Source organism: Coregonus clupeaformis, chromosome 34 (genome assembly GCF_020615455.1).
Source record: "Coregonus clupeaformis isolate EN_2021a chromosome 34, ASM2061545v1, whole genome shotgun sequence".
Taxonomy (NCBI): Eukaryota; Metazoa; Chordata; class Actinopteri; order Salmoniformes; family Salmonidae; genus Coregonus; species Coregonus clupeaformis.
In genome coordinates, this window is record NC_059225.1 from 45,360,691 (window position 1) to 45,387,354 (window position 26,664).

Here is a 26,664-nt window from a genome sequence, read left to right on the forward strand (position 1 = left end):
CTAGTTTAAAGACCATGGCTTATAAGATATCTGTTCATTATAGCCATTGTCATTGCAAGTGCAGTAGTTTCTAGCTTGAAGCTTGTAGCCTGTTGCTTGTCATCTTTAGATTGGTCGACATAAACTGCTATTTTTGTTGTGTCCTACACTGGGTCGAGGTGTCTGCTGCCACAATCTCTGGTCTGGGGGGGGGTAGATGACAGCAAATCCAACATAACTGTCACACAAAGAACAGCACAGTACAGTATTGTACAGACCAACCCACAGAACATCACAGTACAGTACTGTACAGACCAACACACAGAACATCACAGTACAGTACTATACAGATCAACACACAGAACATCACAGTACAGTACTGTACAGACCAACACACAGAACATCACAGTACAGTACTATACAGATCAACACACAGAACATCACAGTACAGTCCTTCACAGACCAACACACAGAACATCACAGTACAGTACTGTATAGACCAACACACAGAACATCACAGTACAGTACTATACAGACCAACACAGAACATCACAGACAATACACATGTCATAAAAGATACACAGTTCAGATCTTCTTCTTTTTCAATTACCTTGTTCAGTTTTGCCAGATTTGGCTTCACCATTCGCTGTCACTTTCAGGAATATCTACAAGAGAAAAATAAAGAAAGTACAATGGTACATGGCCATCAAACATGAAAACATGAAGTGAACTGATGTATTGTGATTGAATATAGGCTCACCTCCTCCAGTGATGTGTCGGAGACCCCGAAGCTACTGAGGCCGATGTCAGAGAGGGTTTCCTCCAGCTCTCTGAAGAGGGAGGCGTAGGCCCTGGGCTGGAAGCCCTGGTTGGGCAGCAGGTAGGTCAACTCCTGGCCGATAGCCTCGATCAAACGAGCCTCTGGGACATGGTGGTGGACCAGCCCTGTGATGCTTGACAAGTCACCTGGTAGGGAGAAACACAGACACACACACACACACACACACACACACACACACACACACACACACACACACACACACACACACACAGACACATACAAACACACACACACACACACACACAGACACACACACACACACAGACACACACACAGAAACACACACACACAAACAGAGTCAACGTTAGTGGTGGAACCAACACTATGGTTCTGGCTATATCACCTGTTACAAGTATGTTATAACAGGTACAGAACATACAAAGACGCAACAGCTAGTGAGGAAAGTAACTATCAGATGACCATGTATAAAGGGGGTTCATGGTCCCGTATACTTATGTCACCTCAATTCCTCAATGAAAACCTTACCGTCCAACTGTCTGTCCGGGGTTTTGGCTTGACGTAACTCTTCTTTGTACGTGGTACAGGTGGAGCACTTACAGGAACACTCATCAGTACAGTCACACTTCATCTAGGACAAAGAGAAAACGTAATCAATAACACATATCTCTTTCTAGGCAATGAAATCACTCACTCACCCTAACACACACACTCTCTCTCTCTCGCTAACATAAACAACAACACACTCTAGAGGCTCTTTCCGAGATCGCATCCATCCCACCTTGGCCTTGGGTTCCTCGTATTTCATGCGTCGAACCAGGGTGAGGTAGAAGCCGGCACCGAAGCAGTTCTTGAGGAAGAGCGGGGAGCCGCAGCAGTGAAGACGACCCTGAGAGATGATGGCCACACGGTCACTCAACAGGTCAGCCTCGTCCATGTGGTGAGTGGACAGAATCACTGTACGTCCTGGGGAGGTAGAGAGATGGCGAGAGAGAGAGAGAAAGTGAGTGAGTGAGTGAGTGAGTGAGTGAGTGAGTGAGTGAGTGAGTGAGTGAGTGAGTGAGAGAGAGAGAGAGAGAGAGAGAGAGAGAGAGAGAGAGAGAGAGAGAGAGAGAGAGAGAGAGAGAGAGAGAGAGAGAGAGAGAGAGAGAGAGAGAGAGAGAGGTGAAGGAGGAAAAGCAATTACAAGTGCTTGACAAGACAGCTGAGCTAGTAGTGCATTGGGAGGGAGACGTCTGTGGTGACACACACAAACACAGACACACACACACACACACATGCACACACACACACACACACACACGTACCTGCGATAGACATTTATTATTATGAGATGGCATTTTATGTTATACATTTCCGATGTTGGTAAATTTCAGTCAATCAGCTGTTGTTCCTGCTCCATCCAGCAGGAGGCATATGTACTGTGTGAACAAGACCTAGGTTCAAATACTATTTCAGGTACACTATATATTCAAAAGTATGTGGACAACTCTTCAAATTAGTGGATTCGGCTATTTCAGCCACACCTGTTGCTGACAGGTGTATAAAATCGAGCACACAGCCATGCAATTTCCATAGACAAACATTGACAGTAGAATGGCCTGACTGAAGAGCTCAGTGACTTTCAATGTGGCACCGTCATAGGATGCCACCTTTCAACAAGTCAGTTCGTCAAATTTCTGCCCTGCTAGAGCTGCCCCGGTCAACTGTAAGTGCTGTTATTGTGTAGTGGAAATGTTTCAGCCGCGAAGTGATAGGCCACACAAGCTCACAGAACGAGACCGCTGAGTGCTGCGGTTGCAACACTCACTACTGAGTTCCAAACTGCCTCTGGAAGCAAAGTCAGCACAATAACTGTTCGTCGGCAGCTTCATGAAATGGGTTCCACTGAAGGGAAATCTTAACGTTACAGCATACATGACATTCTAGACGATTCTATGCTTCCAACTTAATGCAACAGTTTGGGGAAGGCCCTTTCTTGTTTCAGCATGACAATGCCCCCGTGCACAAAGCGAGGTCCATACAGAAATGGTTTGTCGAGATTGGTGTGGAAGACCTTGACTGGCCTGCACAGAGTCCTGACCTCAACCCCTTCACCTTTGGAAAGACTTGGAACGCCGACTGTGAGCCAGGCCTAATTGCCCAACATCAGTGCCCGACCTCACTAATGCTCTTGTGGCTGAATGGAAGCAAGTCCCCGCAGCAATGTTCCAACATCTAGTGGAAAGCCTTCCCAGAAGAGTGGAGGCTGTTATAGCAGCAAAGGGGGGACCAACTCCATATTAATTAACATGATTTTGGAATGAGATGTTCGACGAGCAGGTGTCCACATTATTTTGGTCATGTAGTGTATTTCAATTACTTTTCAATACATTTCAAAACAAGTATTCAGATAACCTTTATTTGAAAAAACAAGTAGCTGAATATTATAATGTATTTGGAAATATACTCGGAAAGTATTTGAAAATACTCTTATAAACAGACTCAAATACACTCCCATGCATTTAACTGAGGTATTTGAAAATAGTATTTGAAAATACTTTCAAATACAATTTGGTCGACTATTTGTTTTTTTACAAATAACCAATCAAATACTAAAATAAAAGTTATTGTTTTGGGCTGTGTATTTGAAAATACTCAAATACACAAAAAAAAAGTATTTAAATAACAAATACTCAAATATACATGAACTGGTGTGTACCTGATCGGTACTTGAGCAGCAGGTCCCAGATAGATCGTCTGGAGTAGGGGTCCACCCCCGACGTGGGCTCGTCCAGAATCACCACCTTGGCACCGCCTACAAACGCCATGGCAACAGACAACTTCCTCTGCATGCCGCCTGAGAGGAGAAGAGGAGAAGATGAGGACAACAACACTGGTATCTCATATCTTCATTATGACACTCTAAACACACGTTAAAGATGAAGTGTTTGTTTCATCATCACTAGCAATGAAACTAACATTTGACGTCTACTGATGAACTATATACTGTAACTGTAACTGTAAAGGCCCAACACTGTGTGTGTGTGTGTGTCTGTGTGTATCTGTTGAAACCTGAGAGGTTCTGTGCCTCCTCGTCTCTCTTGTGCGGCAGGCCCAGATCCTCCAGCATGTTCTCTACCTCCAGTTGAGCCTCAGACAGAGACCTTCCCTTCAGCAGGCTGTAGAACAGGATGTGTTCTTCTACGGTCATACTGAGGGGCGGGGGGGTGGGGGGTGGGGGGGGAGTGATAGAGTGGGAGAGAGAGAGAGTGCCTGTGGTAAGCAGCTGCACTGTGCTGAATGCGCTCCTTCAAGGGGAACACCCCAACAGCTACATTCTATTTGCATTACATTCTTGTTTCATTATGATCTTGTCCAACATTCCCACATCAAACCAAATAGTCTTTATTAAACCTGCACACACAGAACAACATCTTAATCTCCATAGACAGAGATAAATTAGACCTGTTTAGGAAGTACCTGCACTTTACCATCCCCTCCCCACACCCTAATGCAGAGAGAGAGGGGAGCGAGAGAAGAGACAGAGGCTAAGAGAGATGGACAGAGAGGATGAGGGAAAGAGAAAGAAAAGAAGTGTGGAGAGAGAGACATGGACATGGAGGAGAGAAAGACAATAGACAAATGCATCACCACATCTCATCACTCCTTGTGTCTATATGGCAATGTAAGGGGTCACCTACTGGTGAAAGAGGATGTTGTGCTGGGGACACATGCCCAGAGAGTGCCTGATGGTGTCCATGTCTGTCCGGATGTCCTTCCCATAGATGGAGGCTGTCCCCGAGGTGGGAGGAAACATCCCCGTCAGGATAGACCTGGTGGAGACCACACAGAGGGACAGAGGATGTAGAGGACAGATAGAGTCACATGGCCAGATGTCACAGTCACAACACCTACTGTCACAAAGCTGTCCCCCAAACCAGTGGTTCTCAATCTATTTTGGTTACTCTACCCCCAATCACATTTTGCTCTGCCCAAAGTACCTGTTCATAGGCCAGGTTTCCCAAAGGATAGAAGGTACCACAGGTTGAGAAACACGGCCCTAAACTGATTAATATAGTCAAAATAAAATGGTCAAAATGATAAATGATTAGAATAAATAATGTGTCTGTGGGTGACATACATGGTGGTGGTCTTCCCAGCTCCATTGTGCCCCAGGAAAGCAGTGATCTGGCTCTCATAGAATGTGATGCTCAGTCCGTCTACTGCAGGCTTTTGTCCCCTGCCAAACACCTTGACCAGGTTCTGAACACACACACCCTCCACCAGCCCTGCTGGCTCCCCCTCAAAGTAGGCATGACTGGGCTGACCTGGGGAGAGAGGTGAGAGTTTGGAGGTCAGATGTTAGAGGTCATTAGGATAGGGGTTGTGAGGTCAAAATCTGATATAATTAATAGATAGAATCCGATATAATTATTACAATCAGATACACTTAATCAGATAGACTTACAAATTGGTGCATTCACCTTATAGCCAGTGGGATAACCACTTTACAATAATGTTTTTTTTTGTTTTTTTGGGGGTGGGGTAAGGGGGGGTAGAAGGATTACTTTATCCTATCCCAGGTATTCCTTAAAGAGGTGGGGTTTCAAGTGTCTCCGGAAGGTGGTGAGTGACTCCACTGTCCTGGCGTCGTGAGGGAGCTTGTTCCACCATTGGGGTGCCAGAGCAGCGAACAGTTTTGACTGGGCTGAGCGGGAACTGTGCTTCCGCAGAGGTAGGGGGGCCAGCAGGCCAGAGGTGGATGAACGCAATGCCCTCGTTTGGGCTTGGGGACTGATCAGAGCCTGAAGGTACGGAGGTGCCGTTCCCCTCACAGCTCCGTAGGCAAGCACCATGGTCTTGTAGCAGATGCGAGCTTCAACTGGAAGCCAGTGGAGTGTGCGGAGGAGCGGGGTGACGTGAGAGAACTTGGGAAGGTTGAACACCAGACGGGCTGCGGCATTCTGTTATAGGGGTTTAATGGCACAGGCAGGGAGCCCAGCCAACAGCGAGTTGCAGTAATCCAGACGGGAGATGACAAGTGCCTGGATTAGGACCTGTGCCGCTTCCTGTGTAAGGCAGGGTCGTACTCTCCGAATATTGTAGAGCATGAACCTACAGGATCGGGTCACCGCCTTGATGTTAGCGGAGAACAACAGGGTGTTGTCCAGGGTCACGCCAAGGCTCTTCGCACTCTGGGAGGAGGACACAACGGAGTTGTCAACCGTGATGGCGAGATCATGGAACGGGCAGTCCTTCCCCGGAAGGAAGAGCAGCTCCGTTTTGCCGAGGTTCAGCTTGAGGTGGTGATCCGTCATCCACACTGATATGTCTGCCAGACATGCAGAGATGCGATTCGCCACCAAAGCCAGCATCCCAGGGTATGACCCAGTCTCCTGGTCTCAGAGAGGTGACCTTCCTACCAACCTCCACCACCTCACCCACTCCCTCATTCCCACCCACAGCAGGAAACACGGGAAGGATTGGATATGTGCCTTAGATGCAGATAGATGTGAACAACAAGCGTACCTTGGCAGGGTATTATAGTGTGTCATAAACAATACTGATTATATGTGCACTGATAAGGCTGGAATGGGTGTACTGTTACACAGGTGTTACAGGGTTATGAAATAGATGTTGTTTGTCAGTGCTGATAGTGAATAATAACTGTAACATAACTGTTTATGTTATTTTTGCCTCACAAAAATAACAACATCACATGACCTTGCACCACATTCCATCATGAACTGAAAGACATTATTTTATCTAGTCACTGTTTATAGCCCCAATCTGACACATCGTTGCTGATACAACATTGAATGAGATGTCTTAAGAAAAACAATGGCAAACAGTGAAGGTGAAATCAGGGGAAAGGAATTCTGCCACTTTGACTGTGTGAAAGGGAGCGAACCAAACGGGAGCTGAATCACATATTAACTAACTCTGACTGAACTCTGACTGAGGGAAATGTACCACTGTGTCTGTCTGTATTGAGTCCCGACCGGGAGAGCAAACACACTCAAGGACTGCGGGTTCCCACACACTGCCTGCCGCTAAGCATTATGGGCCGGGCAAGCAGGCCACAGAGAGAGAGAGGGAGAGAGAGAGCTCTATTGTTTCAAACCTCATCAGCGATTCATCAGAGCTGCTGGACTGAGACAAAGAGTCCATGGCCCTGATACTTACATATTTTTTTAAAAACTCCACTTAGTTATTTTCTTTAGAAGACAAGTGGATTTATTTGAATGTGTTTGGATGCCCGATAAAAGTTGTGTTCTTACCCTCTTTTTCTCCATTTTGTTTTTCCTCCTGGTTCTTCTCCTCCTCCTCCTCCTCTTCTGTTTTCCCCTTCCCCAGCCTCTCTCGTTTGTCCTGGTGTTTGCAGGATGGAAGCTCCTCATCTGGTGCCTTAGTGTTCTGGTCGTCACCTGGTACATGATTGGTCTTCTGGTTCTCTTCAGTCTGGTTTACCAGGTTGTCAAACCTGGGTTTCTCCAACTCTTTTGGCTTTGGGGGTCTGGAATTGAGCCAATAGGAGGGCAGGATGGGGAAATAAAATGGCCGACCAATTCCATACTGCCCTGTAGGAGAACAGAAATAAACACAGAGGCAGTGCTGATTTTAGAATCCACTCAGTTACATTTCAAATACAACCATCAAATAAGACCAATAGTCATGAATATCAACTCCTTTCAATCATTTCTGACAAAAGTAACCAACTGGTGCTGAGTGTCAACATTACTCCTTCTATGACCTTCATAATGAGTTTTTGTAACTGATTTAGGCATACTTACTATATGCATTTCTGCCATGTGTCATAGCATGATAGCCTGGTCCCAAATCTGTTTGTGCTATCATGTCAACTCCAAACATTGCATGACAAGGAGTGGCATGATGGCACAAACTGGTACCTAGGCTAATAGCATGGCGGCTACCTGGGAAGACGTTGTCGAGGTACCAGGCAAGGACGGCGTAGAGTACAGTATCCAGGGCCATCATGGAGATGGAGGTGAGGAAGGAGTACTCATCCCCCTCCAGAGGGCTGGTCTGGATGTTGTCCCACTGCAGACCCAGACCCTGCTCCTCATAACGGGACAAGTACTCTGTCCCAAAGCCAAACGCCACTTGGGACATCAGGCTCTGAGAGGACAGACATGGAGAGACAGACAGATAGACAGAAACAGGCCAAGGAAGGAACATCAACTGATGTTCACTGTTGAGATGGTTATCTAAACTGACTGTATGAAATATAGCATTTTCAAAGGTGTAAGACAGCAAAAACATGTCTGGAGTCAGGAGTCAGAAGCTACAGTGTGTACCAATGTCCATGCTAACATACAGTATCACTTAGAATGAATGCCAATGCATTTCTTCATGCTAAGTGATATGTTAGTGTGGATATTGAAACATAGCTAGAAGAGTAAAGAATGAAGATAGGTACATGTGTCCCAGGGGGACGTATTTTGAGGTTACACACTGCCATGATCTTGTCATCCTTGGTGATGCGGTCCTGCCATGCGAAGCAGAGGATGTGGGGCAGGTAGAGGGTGAAGTAGATGATACCGCTGCAGGCTGCAGCCAGGTTAGCCTTGTTAAAGAAGACACTGAGTAGGAAACACTGCATGATGGTGGCCGTGGTGAAGGTTAGAAGAAACAGGAACAGGATCAGGGGGTTGCTGTAGTTCAACACCTTACCACCCTGGAAGACAGATTAAAGAATTGAATTGGTTTTGTTAGTGTTTAGAGTTACAGTCCCTATTTGCTTCATGCACAAAGAATAACATACAAATTTAAGTCACATACAGTGAGGGAAAAAAGTATTTGAGCCCCTGCTGATTTTGTACGTTTGCCCACTGACAAAGAAATGATCAGTCTATAATTGTAATGGTAGGTTTTATTTGAACAGTGAGAGACAGAATAACAACAGAAAAATCCAGAAAAACGCATGTCAAAAATGTTATAAATTCATTTGCATTTTAATGAGGGAAATAAGTATTTGACCCCCTCTCAATCAGAAAGATTTCTGGCTCCCAGGTGTCTTTTATACAGGTAACGAGCTGAGATTAGGAGCACACTCTTAAAGGGAGTGCTCCTAATCTCAGCTTGTTACCTGTATAAAAGACACCTGTCCACAAAAGCAATCAATCAATCAGATTCCAAACTCTCCACCATGGCCAAGACCAAAGAGCTCTCCAAGGATGTCAGGGACAAGATTGTAGACCTCCACAAGGCTGGAATGGGCTACAAGACCATCGCCAAGCAGCTTGGTGAGAAGGTGACAACAGTTGGTGCGATTATTCGCAAATGGAAGAAACACAAAATAACTGTCAATCTCCCTCGGCCTGGGGCTCCATGCAAGTTCTCACCTCGTGGAGTTACAATTATCAGGAGAACGGTGAGGAATCAGCCCAGAACTACACGGGAGGATCTTGTCAATGATCTCAAGGCAGCTGGGACCATAGTCACCAAGAAAAAATTTGGTAACACACTACGCCGTGAAGGACTGAAATCCTGCAGTGCCTGCAAGGTCACCCTGCTCAAGAAAGCACATATACAGGCCCGTCTGAAGTTTGCCAATGAACATCTGAATGATTCAGAGGAGAACTGGGTGAAAGTGTTGTGGTCAGATGAGACCAAAATTGAGCTCTTTGGCATCAACTCAACTCGCCATGTTTGGAGGAGGAGGAATGCTGCCTATGACCCCAAGAACACCATCCCCACCGTCAAAGATGGTGGTGGAAACATTATGCTTTGGGGGTGTTTTTCTGCTAAGGGGACAGGACAACTTCACCGCATCAAAGGGACGATGGACAGGGCCTTGTACCGTCAAATCTTGGGTGAGAACCTCCTTCCCTCAGCCAGGGCATTGAAAATGGGTCGTGGATGGGTATTCCAGCATGACAATGACCCAAAACACACGGCCAAGGCAACAAAGGAGTGGCTCAAGAAGAAGCACATTAAGGCCCTGGAGTGGCCTAGCCAGTCTCCAGACCTTAATCCCATAGAAAATCTGTGGAGGGAGCTGAAGGTTCGAGTTGCCAAACGTCAGCCTCGAAACCTTAATGACTTGGAGAAGATCTGCAAAGAGGAGTGGGACAAAATCCCTCCTGAGATGTGTGCAAACCTGGTGGCCAACTACAAGAAACATATGACCTATGTGATTGCCAACAAGGGTTTTGCCACCAAGTACTAAGTCATGTTTTGAAGAGGGGTCAAATACTTATTTCCCTCATTAAAATGCAAATCAATTTATAACATTTTAGACATTTGTTTTTCTGGATTTTTTTGTTTTTATTCTGTCTCTCACTGTTCAAATAAACCTACCATTAAAATTATAGACTGATCATGTCTTTGTCAGTGGGCAAACGTACAAAATCAGCAGGGGATCAAATACTCTTTTCCCTCACTGTATAAGTGATTGTTACAAAATTGTGGGGACAAAAGTTACAAATTGTAGTTTATTTCACAAATCTTCCACTAGAGTTCAGAACAGTACATTCAAAACAGCAGCCTTCTGAGAGGCTCTGATATATGACATACATGAATGTTAATCATTGACCAACTAGGCATTTTGGTCATTTCCAACTTGAAGCCAACTAGGACTGACCATAATGATCCCAGTGAGCAGGGCAGTGCTGGCAGCCATCATGAGGAAGCTGTCTATGAACCATGTGACCCACAGAACCCCGTTGGTGACCCCCATGGTCTTCAAGGTCTCCTTGAGCCTGAGCTCCTTCTCCAAGACGATGCTCTTCACGGTCATAGACACTGAGTAGACCCACGCCAGCACCATAAAGATGGGGAAGCAACGGTTCAATGTCAGCATGAAGCTAGAGGAGGAGAGGTGGAATGAGAAAAGAAAGGGAAAGAGGAAAGGTGGAAAAGAGAGAGAGAAGACGAAAAGAGGAAAGGGGGGAAGATAGAGAGAGAGGATAGACATTTTTTCGATGAGAAATGAAAATCAAAAAGTGCCATCTCTAAATGTAATAATAAAATTTAACAGTGACAGGCAGGCCTTGGGTTGGTATTTGCATCTTAAGGTGAGTCACTCACAGGTCGTCCACGTAGCATGGGTAGGGCATCTGTTGTAGGTAGACACCGATGGGCCAGTCCTTGCCTGTCTGGGTCCTGATGATGCCATGCTCTATCATGTCCTGCAGATAGGCAAAGCCCCCCCACACGTAGCGCAGATCATCCATGGGGTCCGCCCTAGGACCAGGGTCCCAGTATCTGTGGACAGAGGGAGAGATGGAAAGAAATAAGGAAGAGAGGGGTATATCTGAGGGCTAGATCTGCATTCAAGCATTTGGAAATTGATTTGTTTTTAAATGGAATGTTTGTCACTAATTTACCTAACAAAGACAAATGCCTCGCTGGGCACCATACCTGAAAATCCCATTAATTCAATTTCAAGTAAGAGTTGCTTACAAGCATTATGATCTTGAACTTAACCCTGATGAGTAGTCGCAGACCGTGTAGTGAAGGTAAAATCCAGACATTCATCAGGGGGTTATATACACTGACCTGTCCTTGATCTTATTGGTGCGCTCCACTGCGTCGATGTCCATGCGGATCTTAAACCGGACGTGGGGTGGAACCTTGGTGGTCCAGGGGTAGGTGTCCATGAAGACCAGGCCAGCCCAGAACTTACTCTCCCCCATCAGACTCAGAGCTCTGTGGGTCATCTGCTCCTCATTGTTCAGCCCAGAGAACTTATCCAGGATCAGACACTGTGGAAGGGAATTCATGGATGAAATATTTACAACATATTTATAATGTATTTCAGTTTCTTTGACTGCCATGTAGGTATTAATATAAACTTGAATTTGGAAGGGGGAACAATGTCATTTGCAGGGCAATTTGGTTTCTTTGTGAGGAAGAATAGTACACACACACAAACACACTCACACACACACACACATCACCCCCATCATGTCCTAATTGGGGCCACCAGTGTGTGTGGACTGTGGACTTGGACATGGGTTCCCATCCAGGGGGCTAGGGGGGGTTAGGGGCCACTAAGGCCAGTGTTGGCTAGGGGGCCCGGGCCCCATAAAGCCTTAGAGGCAGAGTTCAGATCCACTCTCATCTACTCTGACACCTCACCACCAGGCCTCCTATTGCAGCTGCTCCTCATCTGATTGAGCCATTCAACACCACACTGCCTATTACTAACATGGAGGCCCTGCATGGGCCCAGGGGGAAGAACTGAGACAAACACAACCACTGAGACACACACATGCAGAGGAATGCACACAAACACGCACACACACAAACATGCAGACACACACACGCGCACACACACACTCATTAAGACTGCATAACAAACCATACACACACACTCATTAGTTTGCAAAGCATCACCCCTCCCTAATAGCCTCCAATGACAAAACTGTTGCTACACTCTTCAATCAGACTATGCCATTGCAGTGCTGTACACAAGCCCATGGGATTCCGTAGACTGCGTTCATTGTGGCGGAGCTGAAAGAGGGTGGTCAGACTGACAGCTGTAGCGAATTGGGCTAAATCGGGCCGGTCTACTCTGTCACACTGAAGTGCTGTAAGCCTCATGGAAGATAAAGACAGAGGGGCCATGCGATCCACACAGAGAGGACCAGGGTGCCCTTTTACCCCATTCTGCCACCCTTGGGGCAAGAGGCCTTACCTGCTTACCCTGATTAGTATCGAGGGGGCGAGGGGCGAGTTGAACTGTTCCCAAAGTGCTTTGAGGGGCCGAGGGGTGAGTTACACGGTTTGGCCTACTCAGATGGAGGGTCCTCGGAGAGACAGTGAAGGGAGAAAGGCCTGGGTGGGTTTGCTACCCTCTACTAGATTAGTGGGGTACAAAAGAGACTGACAGCTTTGCTTGTTGTTCTCCCTCTCCCCCTACTGAGCACATTTACATGTCTTTAGTAAGGGGCAAATTAGAAGGCCATTGAAAGGCCATACAGCGATCGTATGCTTATATCACATAGAGTGTGTATTGAGTGGGTGTTGTTGTCTGGAACTGATTCATGTTTATAGCAAGCAACAAGCAACAGGTCTGAGAACTGTGCTCAATATTTTATTGGGGAGAAAACCTGTGAATTTGGATGTTTCGCATTTTGCATTGAGAAACACAATGCAGATTCTGGTGAAAACCTATAAGAAAAGTATCAAACCCATGAATCAAAAGACCAAGGGTTATGTTTCCGAAATGATAGTCTTGTGGTCGTCAATCCCCACCATTGTTAATGAAATGTATTGTAGCCTGCATCCCAGCCCAGCCCAGTCCAGTCCTGTCCCAGTCCTGACCAGCTCACCTCTCCATACTGGTTCATCATACGGATGACTTGGTCTGTGAGGTTGAAGACATTCCTCCAATCAAAATTGGCAATGTCGTAGTCCCTGTCTTCTATTGGCCCGTTGTACAGGAAGTTGAGGATGTGTTTAGAGGAGAACTCTGTGTCCTGTAGACTCCTGTCAATGTAGTCCCTCACCGTGGGATTCCTTATGGTGTCCTGGGGAGGGGACACCATGTTACAGCCTGAATAAAATAAAATACATCTCCCCCATCTACACACAATACCCCTTAATGACAAAGTGAAAACTTGTTTTTTGAAACAGAAATATCTAATTCACATAATATTCACACCCCTGAGTCAATACATGTTAGAATAACCTTTGACAGCAATTACAGCTGTGAGTCTATCTGGGTAAGTCTCTAAGAGCTTTGCACACCTGGATTGTAAAATATTTGCACATTATTTATTTTGTTATTCTTCAAGCTCTGTCAAGTTGGTTGTTGATCATTGCTAAACAGCCATTTTCAAGTCTTTCCATAGATTTTCAAGCCGATTTAAGTCAAAACTGTACCTAGGCCACTCAGCAACATTCAAGGTCGTCTTGGTAAGCAACTGCAGTGAATTTTTGGCCTTGTGTTTTAGGTTATTGTTCTGCTGAAAGGTGAATTAATCTCCCAGTGTGTCACGCCCTGACCTTGAGAGCCCTGTTATGTCTCTAGTTAGTTTGGTCAGGGTGTGAATGCTAGTTGTTCTAGGTTATATATTTCTATGTTGGCCGGGTGTGGTTCCCAATCAGAGGCAGCTGTCGATCGTTGTCTCTGATTGGGGCTCATACTTAGGCAGCCATTTTGCCTACCTATGGGGTGGGATCTTGTTTCTGATTCTGTTTCTGTTTCTGCTTGTTGCTGTTAGCATTTAGAATGTCACATTCAGTTGCTTTTGTTATTTTGTCAAGTGTTTATTTAATAAATTAAACATGTACGCATACCATGCTGCACCTTGGTCCAATCCTTTATACAACGAACGTGACAGAGTGTCTGGTGGAAAGCAGACTGAACCAGGTTTTCCTCTAGGATTTTGCCTGTGCTTAGCTCTATTCTGTTTATTTGTATCATTAAAAAAAAAACCCTAGTCCTTGCCGATGACAAGCATACCCATAACATGATGCAGCAACCACCATGCTTGAAAATATGAAGAGTGGTACTCAGTGATTTGATGTGTTGGATTTGCCCCAAACATAACGCTTTGTATTCAGGACATAAAGTTAATTTCTTTGCCACATTTTGCAGTTTTACTTTAGTGGCAAACAGGATGCATGTTTTGGAATATTTATATTCTTTTCACTTTGTCATTTAGGCTAGTTTTGTGGAGTATCAACAATCCATCCTCAGTTTTCTCCTATCACAGCCATTAAACTCTGTAACTGTTTTAAAACTCTGTAACTGTTTTAAAGTCACCATTGACCTCATGGTGAAATCTCTGAGAAGTTTCCTTCCTCTCCGGCATCTGAGTTAAGAAGGACGCCTGTATCTTTGTATTGACTGTGTGTATTGATACACCATCCAAAGTGTAATTAATAACTTCACCATGCTCAAAGGGATATTCAATGTCTGCTTATTTTTTTTACCCATCTACTGTACCAATAGGTGTACTTCTTTGCGAGGCAATGGAAAACCTCCCTGGTCTTTGTGGCTGAATCTGAAATTCACTGTTGGACTGAGGGACCTTACACATAATTCCACTTTGACATTATGGGTTATTGTGTGTAGACCTGTGACACAAAATCTCACTTTAATCAATATTAAATTCAGCCAGTAACACATCAAAATGTGGAAAAAGTCAAGGGGTGTGAATACTTTCTGAAGGAACTTCAACTGGAGGTGTGTCTCCCTAGATACAACTACCACAAAACAACCTACAAAAATGGGTCACAACTCTTGCAGCTCTGTCGCACGCTGGGTCTGTACATAGTCAAATGGTAGGCTTCGAGGGGACTCCTACGGTAGGTACACCTACAGCTCATTGCTTGGCACATAATTAGTTAAATAAAGTCCACCAGTGTGCAATCTAAGTGTCACATTATCTGTCACATGATCTCAGTATATATACACCTGTTCTGAAAGGCCCCAGAGTCTGCAACACCACTAAGCAAGGGGCACCACCAAGCAAGCGGCACCATGAAGACCACGGAGCTCTCCAAACAGGTCAGGGACAAAGTTGTGGAGAAGTACAGATCAGGGTTGGGTTATGAAAAAATATCAGAAACTTTGAACATCCCATGGAGAACCATTAAATCCATTATAAAAAAATTGAAAGAATATGGCACCACAACAAACCTGCCAAGAAAGGGCCGCCCACCAAAACTCACAGACTAGGCAAGGAGGGCATTAATCAGAGAGACAACAAAGAGACCAAAGATAACCCTGAAGGAGCTGCAAAGCTCCACAGTGGAGATTGGAGTATATGTCCATAGGACAACTTTAAGCCGTACACTCCACAGAGCTGGGCTTTACGGAAGAGTGGCCAGAAAAAAGCCATTGCTTAAAGAAAAAAATAAGCAAACACGTTTGGTGTTCGCCAAAAGCCATGTGGAAGACTCCCCAAACATACGGAAGAAGGTACTCTGGTCAGATGAGACTAAAATTGAGATTTTTGGCCAAGAAGGAAAACACTATGTTTAGCGCAAACCCAACACCTTTCATCACCCTGAGAACAGCATCATGCTGTGGGGACGTTTTTCATCAACAGGAACTGGGAAACTGGTCAGAATTGAAGGAATCATGGATGGCGCTAAATACAGGGCAATTCTTGAGACTGGGACTTTGCATCTTCAAAGTGGTAGGCATGTTGTGTAAATCAAATGATACAAACCCCCAAAAATCCATTTTAATTCCAGGATGTAAGGCAACAAAATAGGGGGTTGAATACTTTCGCAAGCCACTGTAAGTGTCAATAGTAAATGTAATTGCTAAAATATACAGTGGGGGAAAAAGTATTTAGTCAGCCACCAATTGTGCAAGTTCTCCCACTTAAAAAGATGAGAGAGGCCTGTAATTTTCATCATAGGTACAAGTCAACTATGACAGACAAAAAGAGATTTTTTTTTCCAGAAAATCACATTGTAGGATTTTTAATTTATTTATTTGCAAATTTTGGTGGAAAATAAGTATTTGGTCAATAACAAAAGTTTCTCAATACTTTGTTATATACCCTTTGTTGGCAATGACATAGGTCAAACGTTTTCTGTAAGTCTTCACAAGGTTTTCACACACTGTTGCTGGTATTTTGGCCCATTCCTCCATGCAGATCTCCTCTAGAGCAGTGATGTTTTGGGGCTGTCACTAGGCAACACAGACTTTCAACTCCCTCCAAAGATTTTCTATGGGGTTGAGATCTGGAGACTGGCTAGGCCACTCCAGGACCTTGAAATACTTCTTACGAAGCCACTCCTTCGTTGCCCGGGCGGTGTGTTTGGGATCATTGTCATGCTGAAAGACCCAGCCACGTTTCATCTTCAATGCCCTTGCTGATGGAAGGAGGTTTTCACTCAAAATCTCACGATACATGGCCCCATTCATTATTTCCTTTACACGGATCAGTCGTCCTGGTCCCTTTGCAGAAAAACAGCCCCAAAGCATGATGTTTCCACCCCCATGCTTCACAGTAGGTATGGTGTTCTTTGGATGCAACTCAGCATTCTTTGTCCTCCAAACATGACGAGTTGAGTTTTTACCAAAAAGTTATATTTTGGTTTTATCTGACCATATGACATTCTCCCAATCCTCTTCTGGATCATCCAAATGCACTCTAGCAAACTTCAGACGGGCCTGGACATGTACTGGCTTAAGCAGGGGGACACGTCTGGCACTGCAGGATTTGAGTCCCTGGCGGCGTAGTGTGTTACTGATGGTAGGCTTTGTTACTTTGGTCCCAGCTCTCTGCAGGTCATTCACTAGGTCCCCCGTGTGGTTCTGGGATTTTTGCTCACCGTTCTTGTGATCATTTTGACCCCACAGGGTGAGATCTTGTGTGGAGCCCCAGATCGAGGGAGATTATCAGTGGTCTTGTATGTCTTCCATTTCCTAATAATTGCTCCCACAGTTGATTTCTTCAAACCAAGCTGCTTACCTATTGCAGATTCAGTCTTCCCAGCCTGGTGCAGGTCTACAATTTTGTTTCTGGTGTCCTTTGACAGCTCTTTGGTCTTGGCCATAGTGGAGTTTGTAGTGTGACTGTTTGAGGTTGTGGACAGGTGTCTTTTATACTGATAACAAGTTCAAACAGGTGCCATTAATACAGGTAACGAGTGGAGGACAGAGGAGCCTCTTAAAGAAGAAGTTACAGGTCTGTGAGAGCCAGAAATCTTGCTTGTTTGTAGGTGACAAAATACTTATTTTCCACCATAATTTGCAAATAAATTCATTAAAAATCCTACAATGTGATGTTCATGAGAAAAAAATTCTCAATTTGTCTGTCAAAATTACAGGCCTCTCTCATCTTTTTAAGTGGGAGAACTTGCACAATTGGTGGCTGACTAAATACTTTTTTCCCCACTGTAAAGCAGTGTTGGAGTGGGGAAACATACAATATTATAAAATCAATGTACACAAAAAGGTCTGTAGTTAAAATTGGCAATAAACAGATTTCTTTCCTCAGAGCCGTGGGGTGAGACAGGAAGCCCCACCCTCTTTGGAAAGTATTCAGACCCCTTGACTTTTCCACATTTTGTTAGGATACAGCCTTATTCTAAAATTGATTAAATTGTTTGTTTTTTCTCATCAATCTGCACACAATACCCCATGATGACAAAGCAAAAACAGGTTTTTAAACATTTTTGCTAATTTATCAACAAAACGGAAATATCACATAAAAATCCAGAAAAGAGCTGTTCAATTCTACAACCAGAAAGAAAACTGAGCAAACTGGAATGCTATCTGGCCCTAAACAGAGAATACACCGTAACAGAATACCTGACCACTGTGACAGACCCAAAATTGCTACTAAGAGAGGCCGTATAGGCAGCACACTGCCCACAAAATGAGGTGGAAACTGAGCTGCACTTCCTAACTTCCTGCCAAATGTATGACCATATTAGAGACACATATTTCCCTCAGATTACACACACCCACAAAGAATTCCAAAACAAATCCAATTTTGATAAACTCCCATATCTATTAGGTGAAATACCAATGTGTGCAATCACAGCAGCAAGATATGTGACCTGTTGCCACAAGAAAAGGGCAACCAGTGAAGAACAAACACCATTGTAAATATAACCCATATGTATGTTTATTTATTTTCCCTTTTGTACTTTAACTATTTGCACAACATGACAACACTGTATATATACATAATATGACACTTGAAATGTCTTTATTCTTTTGGAACTTTTGTGAGTGTAATGTCTACTTTTCATTTTTTATTGTTTATTTCACTTTTGTTTATTATCTATTTCAATTGCTTTAGCAATGTAAACATGTTTCCCATGCCAATAAAGCCCTTAAATTGAATTGAGAGAGAGAGAGAGAGAGAGAGAGAGAGAGAGAGAGAGAGAGAGAGAGAGAGAGAGAGAGAGAGAGAGAGAGAGACGACATTGTAGAATAATAGTGAAGACATCAAAACTATGAAATAACACATATGGAATCATGTAGTAATCAAAAAAGTGTTATACAAATCAAAATATATTTTATATTTGAGATTCTTCAAAGTAGCCACCCTTTGCCTTGATGACAGCTTTGCACACTCTTGGCATTCTCTCAACCAACTTCATGAGGTAGTCACCTGGAATGCATTTAAATTAACAGGTGTGCCTTGTTAAAAGTTAATGTGTGGAATTTCTTTCCTTCTTAATGCGTTTGAGACAATCAGCTGTTCAGAGGAGACTGCGTGAATCAGACCTTCATGGTCGAATTGCTGCAAAGAAACCACTACTAGAGGTCACCAAGAAGAGACTTGCTTGGGCCAAGAAACACGAGCAATGGACATTAGACCGGTGGAAATCTGTCCTTTGGTCTGATGAGTCCAAATATATTTTTTCATTTGTTTAACACTTCTTTGGTTACTACATGATTCCATATGTGCTATTTCATAGTTTTGATGTCTTCACTATTATTCTACAATGTAGAAAATAGTAAAAATAAAGACAAACCCTTGAATGAGTAGGTGTGTCCAAACTTTTGACCGGTAGTGTATATATATATACAGTGGGGGAAAAAAGTATTTAGTCAGCCACCAATTGTGCAAGTTCTCCCACTTAAAAATATGAGAGAGGCCTGTAATTTTCATCATAGGTACACGTCAACTATGACAGACAAATTGAGGAAAAAATATCCAGAAAATCACATTGTAGGATTTTTAATGAATTTATTTGCAAATTATGGTGGAAAATAAGTATTTGGTCACCTACAAACAAGCAAGATTTCTGGCTCTCACCGACCTGCAACTTCTTCTTTAAGAGGCTCCTCTGTCCTCCACTCGTTACCTGTATTAATGGCACCTGTTTGAACTTGTTATCAGTATAAAAGACACCTGTCCACAACCTCAAACAGTCACACTCCAAACTCCACTATGGCCAAGACCAAAGAGCTGTCAAAGGACACCAGAAACAAAATTGTAGACCTGCACCAGGCTGGGAAGACTGAATCAGCAATAGGTAAGCAGCTTGGTTTGAAGAAATCAACTGTGGGAGCAATTATTAGGAAATGGAAGACATACAAGACCACTGATAATCTCCCTCGATCTGGGGCTCCACGCAAGATCTCACCCCGTGGGGTCAAAATGATCACAAGAACGGTGAGCAAAAATCCCAGAACCACACGGGGGACCTAGTGAATGACCTGCAGAGAGCTGGGACCAAAGTAACAAAGCCTACCATCAGTAACACACTACGCCGCCAGGGACTCAAATCCTGCAGTGCAAGACGTGTCCCCCTGCTTAAGCCAGTACATGTCCAGGCCCGTCTGAAGTTTGCTAGAGTGCATTTGGATGATCCAGAAGAGGATTGGGAGAATGTCATATGGTCAGATGAAACCAAAATATAACTTTTTGGTAAAAAAAATACTTGTCGTGTTTGGAGGACAAAGAATGCTGAGTTGCATCCAAAGAACACCATACCTACTGTGAAGCATGGGGGTGGAAACATCATGCTTTGGAGCTGTTTTTCTGCAAAGGGACCAGGACGACTGATCCGTGTAAAGGAAAGAATGAATGGGGCCATGTATCGTGAGATTTTGAGTGAAAGCCTCCTTCCATCAGCAAGGGCATTGAAGATGAAACGTGGCTGGGTCTTTCAGCATGACAATGATCCCAAACACACCGCCCGGGCAACGAAGGAGTGGCTTCGTAAGAAGCATTTCAAGGTCCTGGAGTGGCCTAGCCAGTCTCCAGATCTCAACCCCATAGAAAATCGTTGGAGGGAGTTGAAAGTCCGTGTTGCCCAGCGACAGCCCCAAAACATCACTGCTCTAGAGGAGATCTGCATGGAGGAATGGGCCAAAATACCAACAACAGTGTGTGAAAACCTTGTGAAGACTTACAGAAAACGTTTGACCTGTGTCATTGCCAACAAAGGGTATATAACAAAGTATTGAGAAACTTTTGTTATTGACCAAATACTTATTTTCCACCATAATTTGCAAATAAATTCATAAAAAATCCTACAATGTGATTTTCAGGATTTTTTTTCCTCATTTTGTCTGTCATAGTTGACATGTACCTATGATGAAAATTACAGGCCTCTCTCATCTTTTTAAGTGGGAGAACTTGCACAATTGGTGGCTGACTAAATACTTTTTTCCCCCACTGTATATATATAAACCACTGTTCAAAAGTTTGGGGTCACCTAGAAATGTCCTTTTTTTTTAAAGAACATTTAATTTTTTGTCCATTAAAATAACATCAATTTGATCAGAAATACAGTGTAGACATTGTTCATGTTGTAAATGGCTATTGTAGCTGGAAACGGCAGATTTTTTTATGGAATTCCTACATAGTCGTACAGAGGCCCATTATCAGCAACCATCAGTCATTTACATTTACATTTTAGTCATTTAGTAGACGCTCTTATCCAGAGCGACTTACAGTTAGTGAGTGCATACATTTTTCATACTTTTTCAGTCCTGTGTTCCAATGTCATGTTGTGTTTGCTAATCCAAGTTTAGCATTTTAAAAGGCTAATTGATCATTAGAAAACCCTTTTGCAATTATGTTAGCACAGCTGAAAACTGTTGTGCTGATTAAAGAAGCAATAAAACTGGCCTTCTTGAGACTAGTTGAGTATCTGGAGCATCAGCAATTGTGGGTTCGATTACAGGCTCAAAATGGCCAGAAACAAATAACTTTCTTCTGAAACTCGTCAGTCTATTCTTGTTCTGAGAAATTAAGGCTATTCCATGCGAGAAATTCGTCACAGCTGACATCATTTTAACATCTTATAGAGGTCGAACTATGACAAAACCACAGTAGTAGTAGAGGGATGTTAATGTTATGTCATTTCACACCAGAACTGGGTCAATCGGTCAATGCATTATTTTGAGATAACAATGATAAGCCTCAGTTAGTTTGAATTGACCATGTTGGTGTTTGTAGAGTGTATGGGACTGTAGCCTTCCTTACCCTGATCATGTTCATCTGAATGCTGTCCTGGAAGAAGGCCCAAACCTGAGGACCCACCTCCTCCCAGGCCCGACCCATGGTCCTCAGCCTCTCCAGCTCCTCAAATGTGGTGTTGGCCTAGAGGACACACACACACACACACACACACATATCAGCACACACACATACTCACGTACGCTCAGACAGTATGCACATATGCTCGTATGAACACCCACACAAACACTCATAGACACACACACACACACACTCACACACACTACACATGCACAATAATTCACACACACTGTTTCTAATTTCTAGTTGCATACCATTCACACATTACAGTGCCTGTGAAAATAATCAAAGATATAGCTTATCATTTAGCATACAGTGTGTGTAGCCTGTCCTACAGTGTTCTGTGGTATACACATACCAAGTGAGGCTGACTGTAGCATTTACATTAATACGTGTGATAAAAGCGTGGAAAAGCAACACCCAATTAAACACCTTCCTCTTGTGTCTCAGATCTCTGGTGACAAAGGGACAATGACGCTAAGGAGACAATGTTGTTGGTGACAATTGGCCGAACGCATTCAGCTTGCCTACCGATTCACCCTTTTCCCACAGGATCCCACAGGCAGAAGACTGCTCTACAGTCACAAAGCAAACAAAGATAAACAGACAATGCAACCCAAATGGCACCCTATTCCCTAGTGCCCTACTAGTAGTGCACTTGGTAGGGTTAGGGTGCCGTTTGGGACAAAGACAGGGTGGCTCCTGCCCCAGGCTGGGAGGACAACTGAGGGGATGTGGCTCAATGCCTGGGGACCTGGGGAGGAGTGGGATGTCTTGCACTCATTGCCAAGACCATAGGCGCTTTACCTTGGAGCAAAGCAAACCTGTTTGTCTGTCTCCCCTCCTCTCCTCTCACCTCTGGGTGACTTCTCAGCCCCTCCAGGGTGTTTCAGAGTTCAGAGTGTCACGAAGAGAGAAAGAGAAAGAGAGAGAGCGTGAGAGAGAGAAAGAGAGAGTGTGAGTGTGAGAGAGCGCGTGTGAGAGAGAGAGACAGAAAGAGAGAGAAAGAGCAGAGAGCGAGAGAAAGAGAGAGAGAGGGATGTGATCACTAATCACAGGGCTAAGATAAGACACAGTCTAAGACAGAGGTACAGTGCATTTGGAAAGTATTCAGACCCCTTGACTTATTCCACATTTTGTTACATTACAGCCTTATTCTAAAATTGATTAAATTGTTTTTTTCTCTCATCAATCTATACATGATACCACATAATGACAAAGCAAAAACAGTTTTTTTTTTGTTTTTTTGGCAAATGTATTAAAAATAAAGTATTCAGACCCTTTCCTCAGTACTTTGTTGAAGCACCTTTGGCAGCAATTACAGCCTCGAGACGCTACAAGCTTGGCACACCTTTATTTGGGGAGTTTCTCCCATTCTTCTCTGCAGATCTTCTCAAGCTCTGTCAGGTTGGATGGGGAGCGTCGCTGCACAACTATCGGGTTCAAGTCCGGGCTCTGGCTGGGCCACTCAAGGACATTCAGAGACTTGTCCCGAAGCCACTCCTGAGTTGTCTTGGCTGTGTGCTTAGGGTCATTGTCCTGTTGGAAGGTGAACCTTTGCCCCAGTCTGAGGTCCTGAGCAGGTTTTCATCAAGGATCTATCTGTCTTTGCTCCGTTCATCTTTCCCTCGATCCTGACTAGTCTACCAGTCCCTGCCGCTGAAAAACATCTCCACAGCATGATGCTGCCACCACCATGCTTCACCGTAGGGATGGTGCCAGGTTTCCTCCAGACGTCACGCTTGGCATTCAGGCCAACAAGTTCAATCTTGGTTTCATCAGACCAGAGAATCTTGTTTCTCATGGTCTGAGAGTCTTTAGGTGCCTTTTGGCAAACTCCAAGCTTGCTGTCATGTGCCTTTTACTGATGAGTGGCTTCCGTCTGGCCACACTACCATAAAGGCCTGACTGGTGGAGTGCTGTAAAGATGGTTGTGCTTCTGGAAGGTTCTCCCATCTCCACAGAGGAACTCTGGAGCTCTGTCAGAGTGACCATCAGGTTCTTGGTCACCTCCCTGACCAAGGCCCTTCTCCCCCGATTGCTCAGTTTGGCTGGGCGGCCAGCTCTAGGAAGATTCTTGGTGGTTCCAAACTTCTTCCATTTAAGAATGATGGAGGCCACTGTGTTCTTGGGGACCTTCAATGCTGCAGATATATTTTGGTACCCTTCCCCAGATCTGTGCCTCGACACAATCCTGTCTCAGAGCTCTATGGACAATTCCTTCGACCTCATGGCTTGGTTTTTTCTGTGACATGCACTGTCAACTGTGGGACCTTATATAGACAGGTGTGTGCCTTTCCAAATCATGTCCAATTAATTGAATTTACCACAGGTGGACTCCAATCAAGTTGTAGAAACATCTCAAGGGTGATCAATAGAAAAAGGATGCACCTGAGCTCAATTTCGAGCCTCATAGCATATTTACTTATGTAAATACGGTATTCCAGTTTGTTATTTGTAATACATTTGCAAAAAAAATTAAAAACGTGTTTTCGCTTTGTCATTATGGGGTATTGTGTGTAGATTGATGAGGAAAAAATATATTTAATCAATTTTAGAATAAGGCTGTAACGTAACAAAATGTGGAAAAAGTCAAGGGGTCTGAATACTTTCCGAATGCACTGTATGCTGCTATGCTAGCTCATAGCTTCACTATGTTTACAAAAGAAGTGACGCGCGACCGACCATGTGAGTTTTCACCATCACTGTAAAGCCCTTGCTATTATGTTGCTTTGACAAAGTAATTTCCAAAGATTATTATTTATTTCATATTACTAGTGATTCATTTTAAGGTAAAAAAAATCCTGTCCCTCATTTTAAGGTCAACCTATTCCTTTTAAAATATTTTTTCAAAAGAGACATTGAACATCTGATAGAAAAATCACAGTGTAAAAGCAGGTGAGCTGGTTCTACTCTTTTTGGCTATTTTCTGTTGGAAGTGTTGGAAAACTGAGCAGGTCGAGCAAAACACATAAATCCTGTTACCCATAGAAAGTCAGGTTAGAAATGTTTTAACAATTATTTTTTTTGGGTGAAGCTTGCATTCAATTGCCCCTCCCTATTGAACACAACAAACTTCCATTCCCCCTGTCACGAGTGGCTTTATGGCTGGTTTAAGATGAAGTCGTCAAACCTGTTACGGTCAACCCTGTACTTTTTTGGGCACTTTTCTCCCATCTGATGGGAGAAAACATTTTTTTTATTAAGTTGAGCATGTGCTCTTTATGACAGAATGTTCAAATGAGGTGAAATAAAATGTTTTATTCCCCCCCCACCAAGCTACACTCCTCAAAAGGCACTCAAAAGGGGTCAGTTCAAGGAGGGGGTCATCAGGTCTGGAGGAGGGAGGGATGGAGAAAAGAGGGAGAGTGTAGGCCATGTTTTGGTATGTGCAGCAGAGTGATGGCTTAACCCCTAGTTCCCTTCCCTTCCATGCAATTAACATCCAGATCTGAGGGAAATGGAAGAAAAAGAGGGCACTAAAGGTCGGGGGAGTTGAAGCTGGTGTGTGTGTGTCTTTGTGAGTGCAAGCGTGTGAGTGTGTGCGTGCATGCATGTGTGTGACCCTCACAGTGTCAGGCTCTGCTTCCATAACAAGAGGAGGAGAATACAATGCAACAGAGTGTGTCCCAGTTACTATGTGTAGTAGACGATACAGATGTGTGTTCCTATTGTGACACACCCAGCCGTGACTGTTAGGTTCTTCAGGATTCTTACAGACATGTCTGTACATCTACGCTCTACAGAGCGCCAAGCACTGATTCACAAATTCCTAAATACTGCCTGTGTTCAGAACGAAGACTACTGTTTAACAAGTATGTCACCATCTATTGAACAATCTGCAATGGATGTTCATGTTTCTAACACTTCTGTCTGCTGATTATCAGTACTCCACTTTTTATTATTAGCAATAGTCAACTCACCTGGTTTCCCAAGTCTAAAATGATTAATGGACTAAATCCAGCAGACTCTGCTATAACCTGGTGTGATTCATCCCTAGTCTACCACATACATTTGCTGTATGTAGCTCCCTTACATTTCTGATTATCTTTCTGACGGCTGGGGAGTCGGGTGCGTAGAGGATCTTCCCCATCAGCATGGGCTTGACAGAGCTCCACATGATCCTGGTGATGGGATTGGACTCTAGCTCCTTCATCAGATCATTACAGAACGGAGCTGGGGGATAAGACAGTATAGAACATTTATAGAACCTTAGAGATGATTGAGAGAACCTGTAACACACTGTGATCGGGTTGAACCCTAACTCCTGCATCAGATCAGAACAGATTTTGGGATAAGACAGGAGACTCTCAGGTCAAGCAATTATCTTTTTTTGATCTCAAGAGAGTAAAGCAGACAAAATAAAACGCTCTGTCCCACAACACCTTTCCTGCTCCCAATCACCTGCTACATTTGACGTAGTTGGCAGAGGAGAGGGGTTGTTAGTTCCCAACCAGCCACATACTGAAAATAGTTACTGTATTAGTGACTGAATGCTGACCCACTGGCGGTGTGACTGTAGGTGTACTGTCCCTGCCTCTATCTGTCTCTTCGCTAAACTGAATCTGGCTACTATATTAGTGACTTATTACTGTATTAGTACTCACTGGCGGTGTGGTCGTAAGTGTACTGTCCCTGTCCTCCCCGGGTGCTATCGTTGATCCCCATGAAGGCCTTGTAGTTGTTGTCCTCATACCAGTTGAAGGAGGCCACCCGAGAGAAGGCCCCCTCCATGTAGCCACACACCAGGCTGGACACAGCCCCCATCAGCTGGCTGAAAGACGGGGGAGAGCCCCCCTGGGGCCCCTGGGTCTGGAGCAGGGGGGACATCACCTCCACCAGCGCTCTGGAGCTGTTCCTCTCTGACAACTGGGGGGCGAGGTAGGGAAGAAAGTTGTTATTTAGAAACTGTATGAAAGTGATGACTCTGAATCATGTATGACAGGGCTATAT

The 26,664-nt window shown here is 44.1% G+C and overlaps 1 protein-coding gene across 1 annotated transcript in view; it reads right to left on the bottom strand.

The window, feature by feature from the left end:
• Window positions 1-26,664, bottom strand: part of LOC121550099 (retinal-specific phospholipid-transporting ATPase ABCA4) — a 62,562-nt gene that overhangs the window by 18,403 nt on the left and 17,495 nt on the right. The window contains exons 9-26 of the mRNA XM_041862248.1: window positions 26,319-26,580; window positions 25,748-25,887; window positions 21,658-21,774; window positions 13,063-13,260; window positions 11,285-11,490; window positions 10,814-10,990; window positions 10,368-10,590; window positions 8,238-8,459; window positions 7,696-7,900; window positions 7,042-7,341; window positions 4,902-5,088; window positions 4,462-4,593; window positions 3,833-3,972; window positions 3,480-3,617; window positions 1,560-1,744; window positions 1,307-1,409; window positions 740-945; window positions 590-644 (exon numbers count right to left, since the gene is read on the bottom strand). Of these exons, the coding sequence (XP_041718182.1) occupies window positions 590-644; window positions 740-945; window positions 1,307-1,409; window positions 1,560-1,744; window positions 3,480-3,617; window positions 3,833-3,972; window positions 4,462-4,593; window positions 4,902-5,088; window positions 7,042-7,341; window positions 7,696-7,900; window positions 8,238-8,459; window positions 10,368-10,590; window positions 10,814-10,990; window positions 11,285-11,490; window positions 13,063-13,260; window positions 21,658-21,774; window positions 25,748-25,887; window positions 26,319-26,580 (3,196 nt within the window). The remainder of the gene's footprint in view (window positions 1-589; window positions 645-739; window positions 946-1,306; window positions 1,410-1,559; window positions 1,745-3,479; window positions 3,618-3,832; window positions 3,973-4,461; window positions 4,594-4,901; window positions 5,089-7,041; window positions 7,342-7,695; window positions 7,901-8,237; window positions 8,460-10,367; window positions 10,591-10,813; window positions 10,991-11,284; window positions 11,491-13,062; window positions 13,261-21,657; window positions 21,775-25,747; window positions 25,888-26,318; window positions 26,581-26,664) is intronic.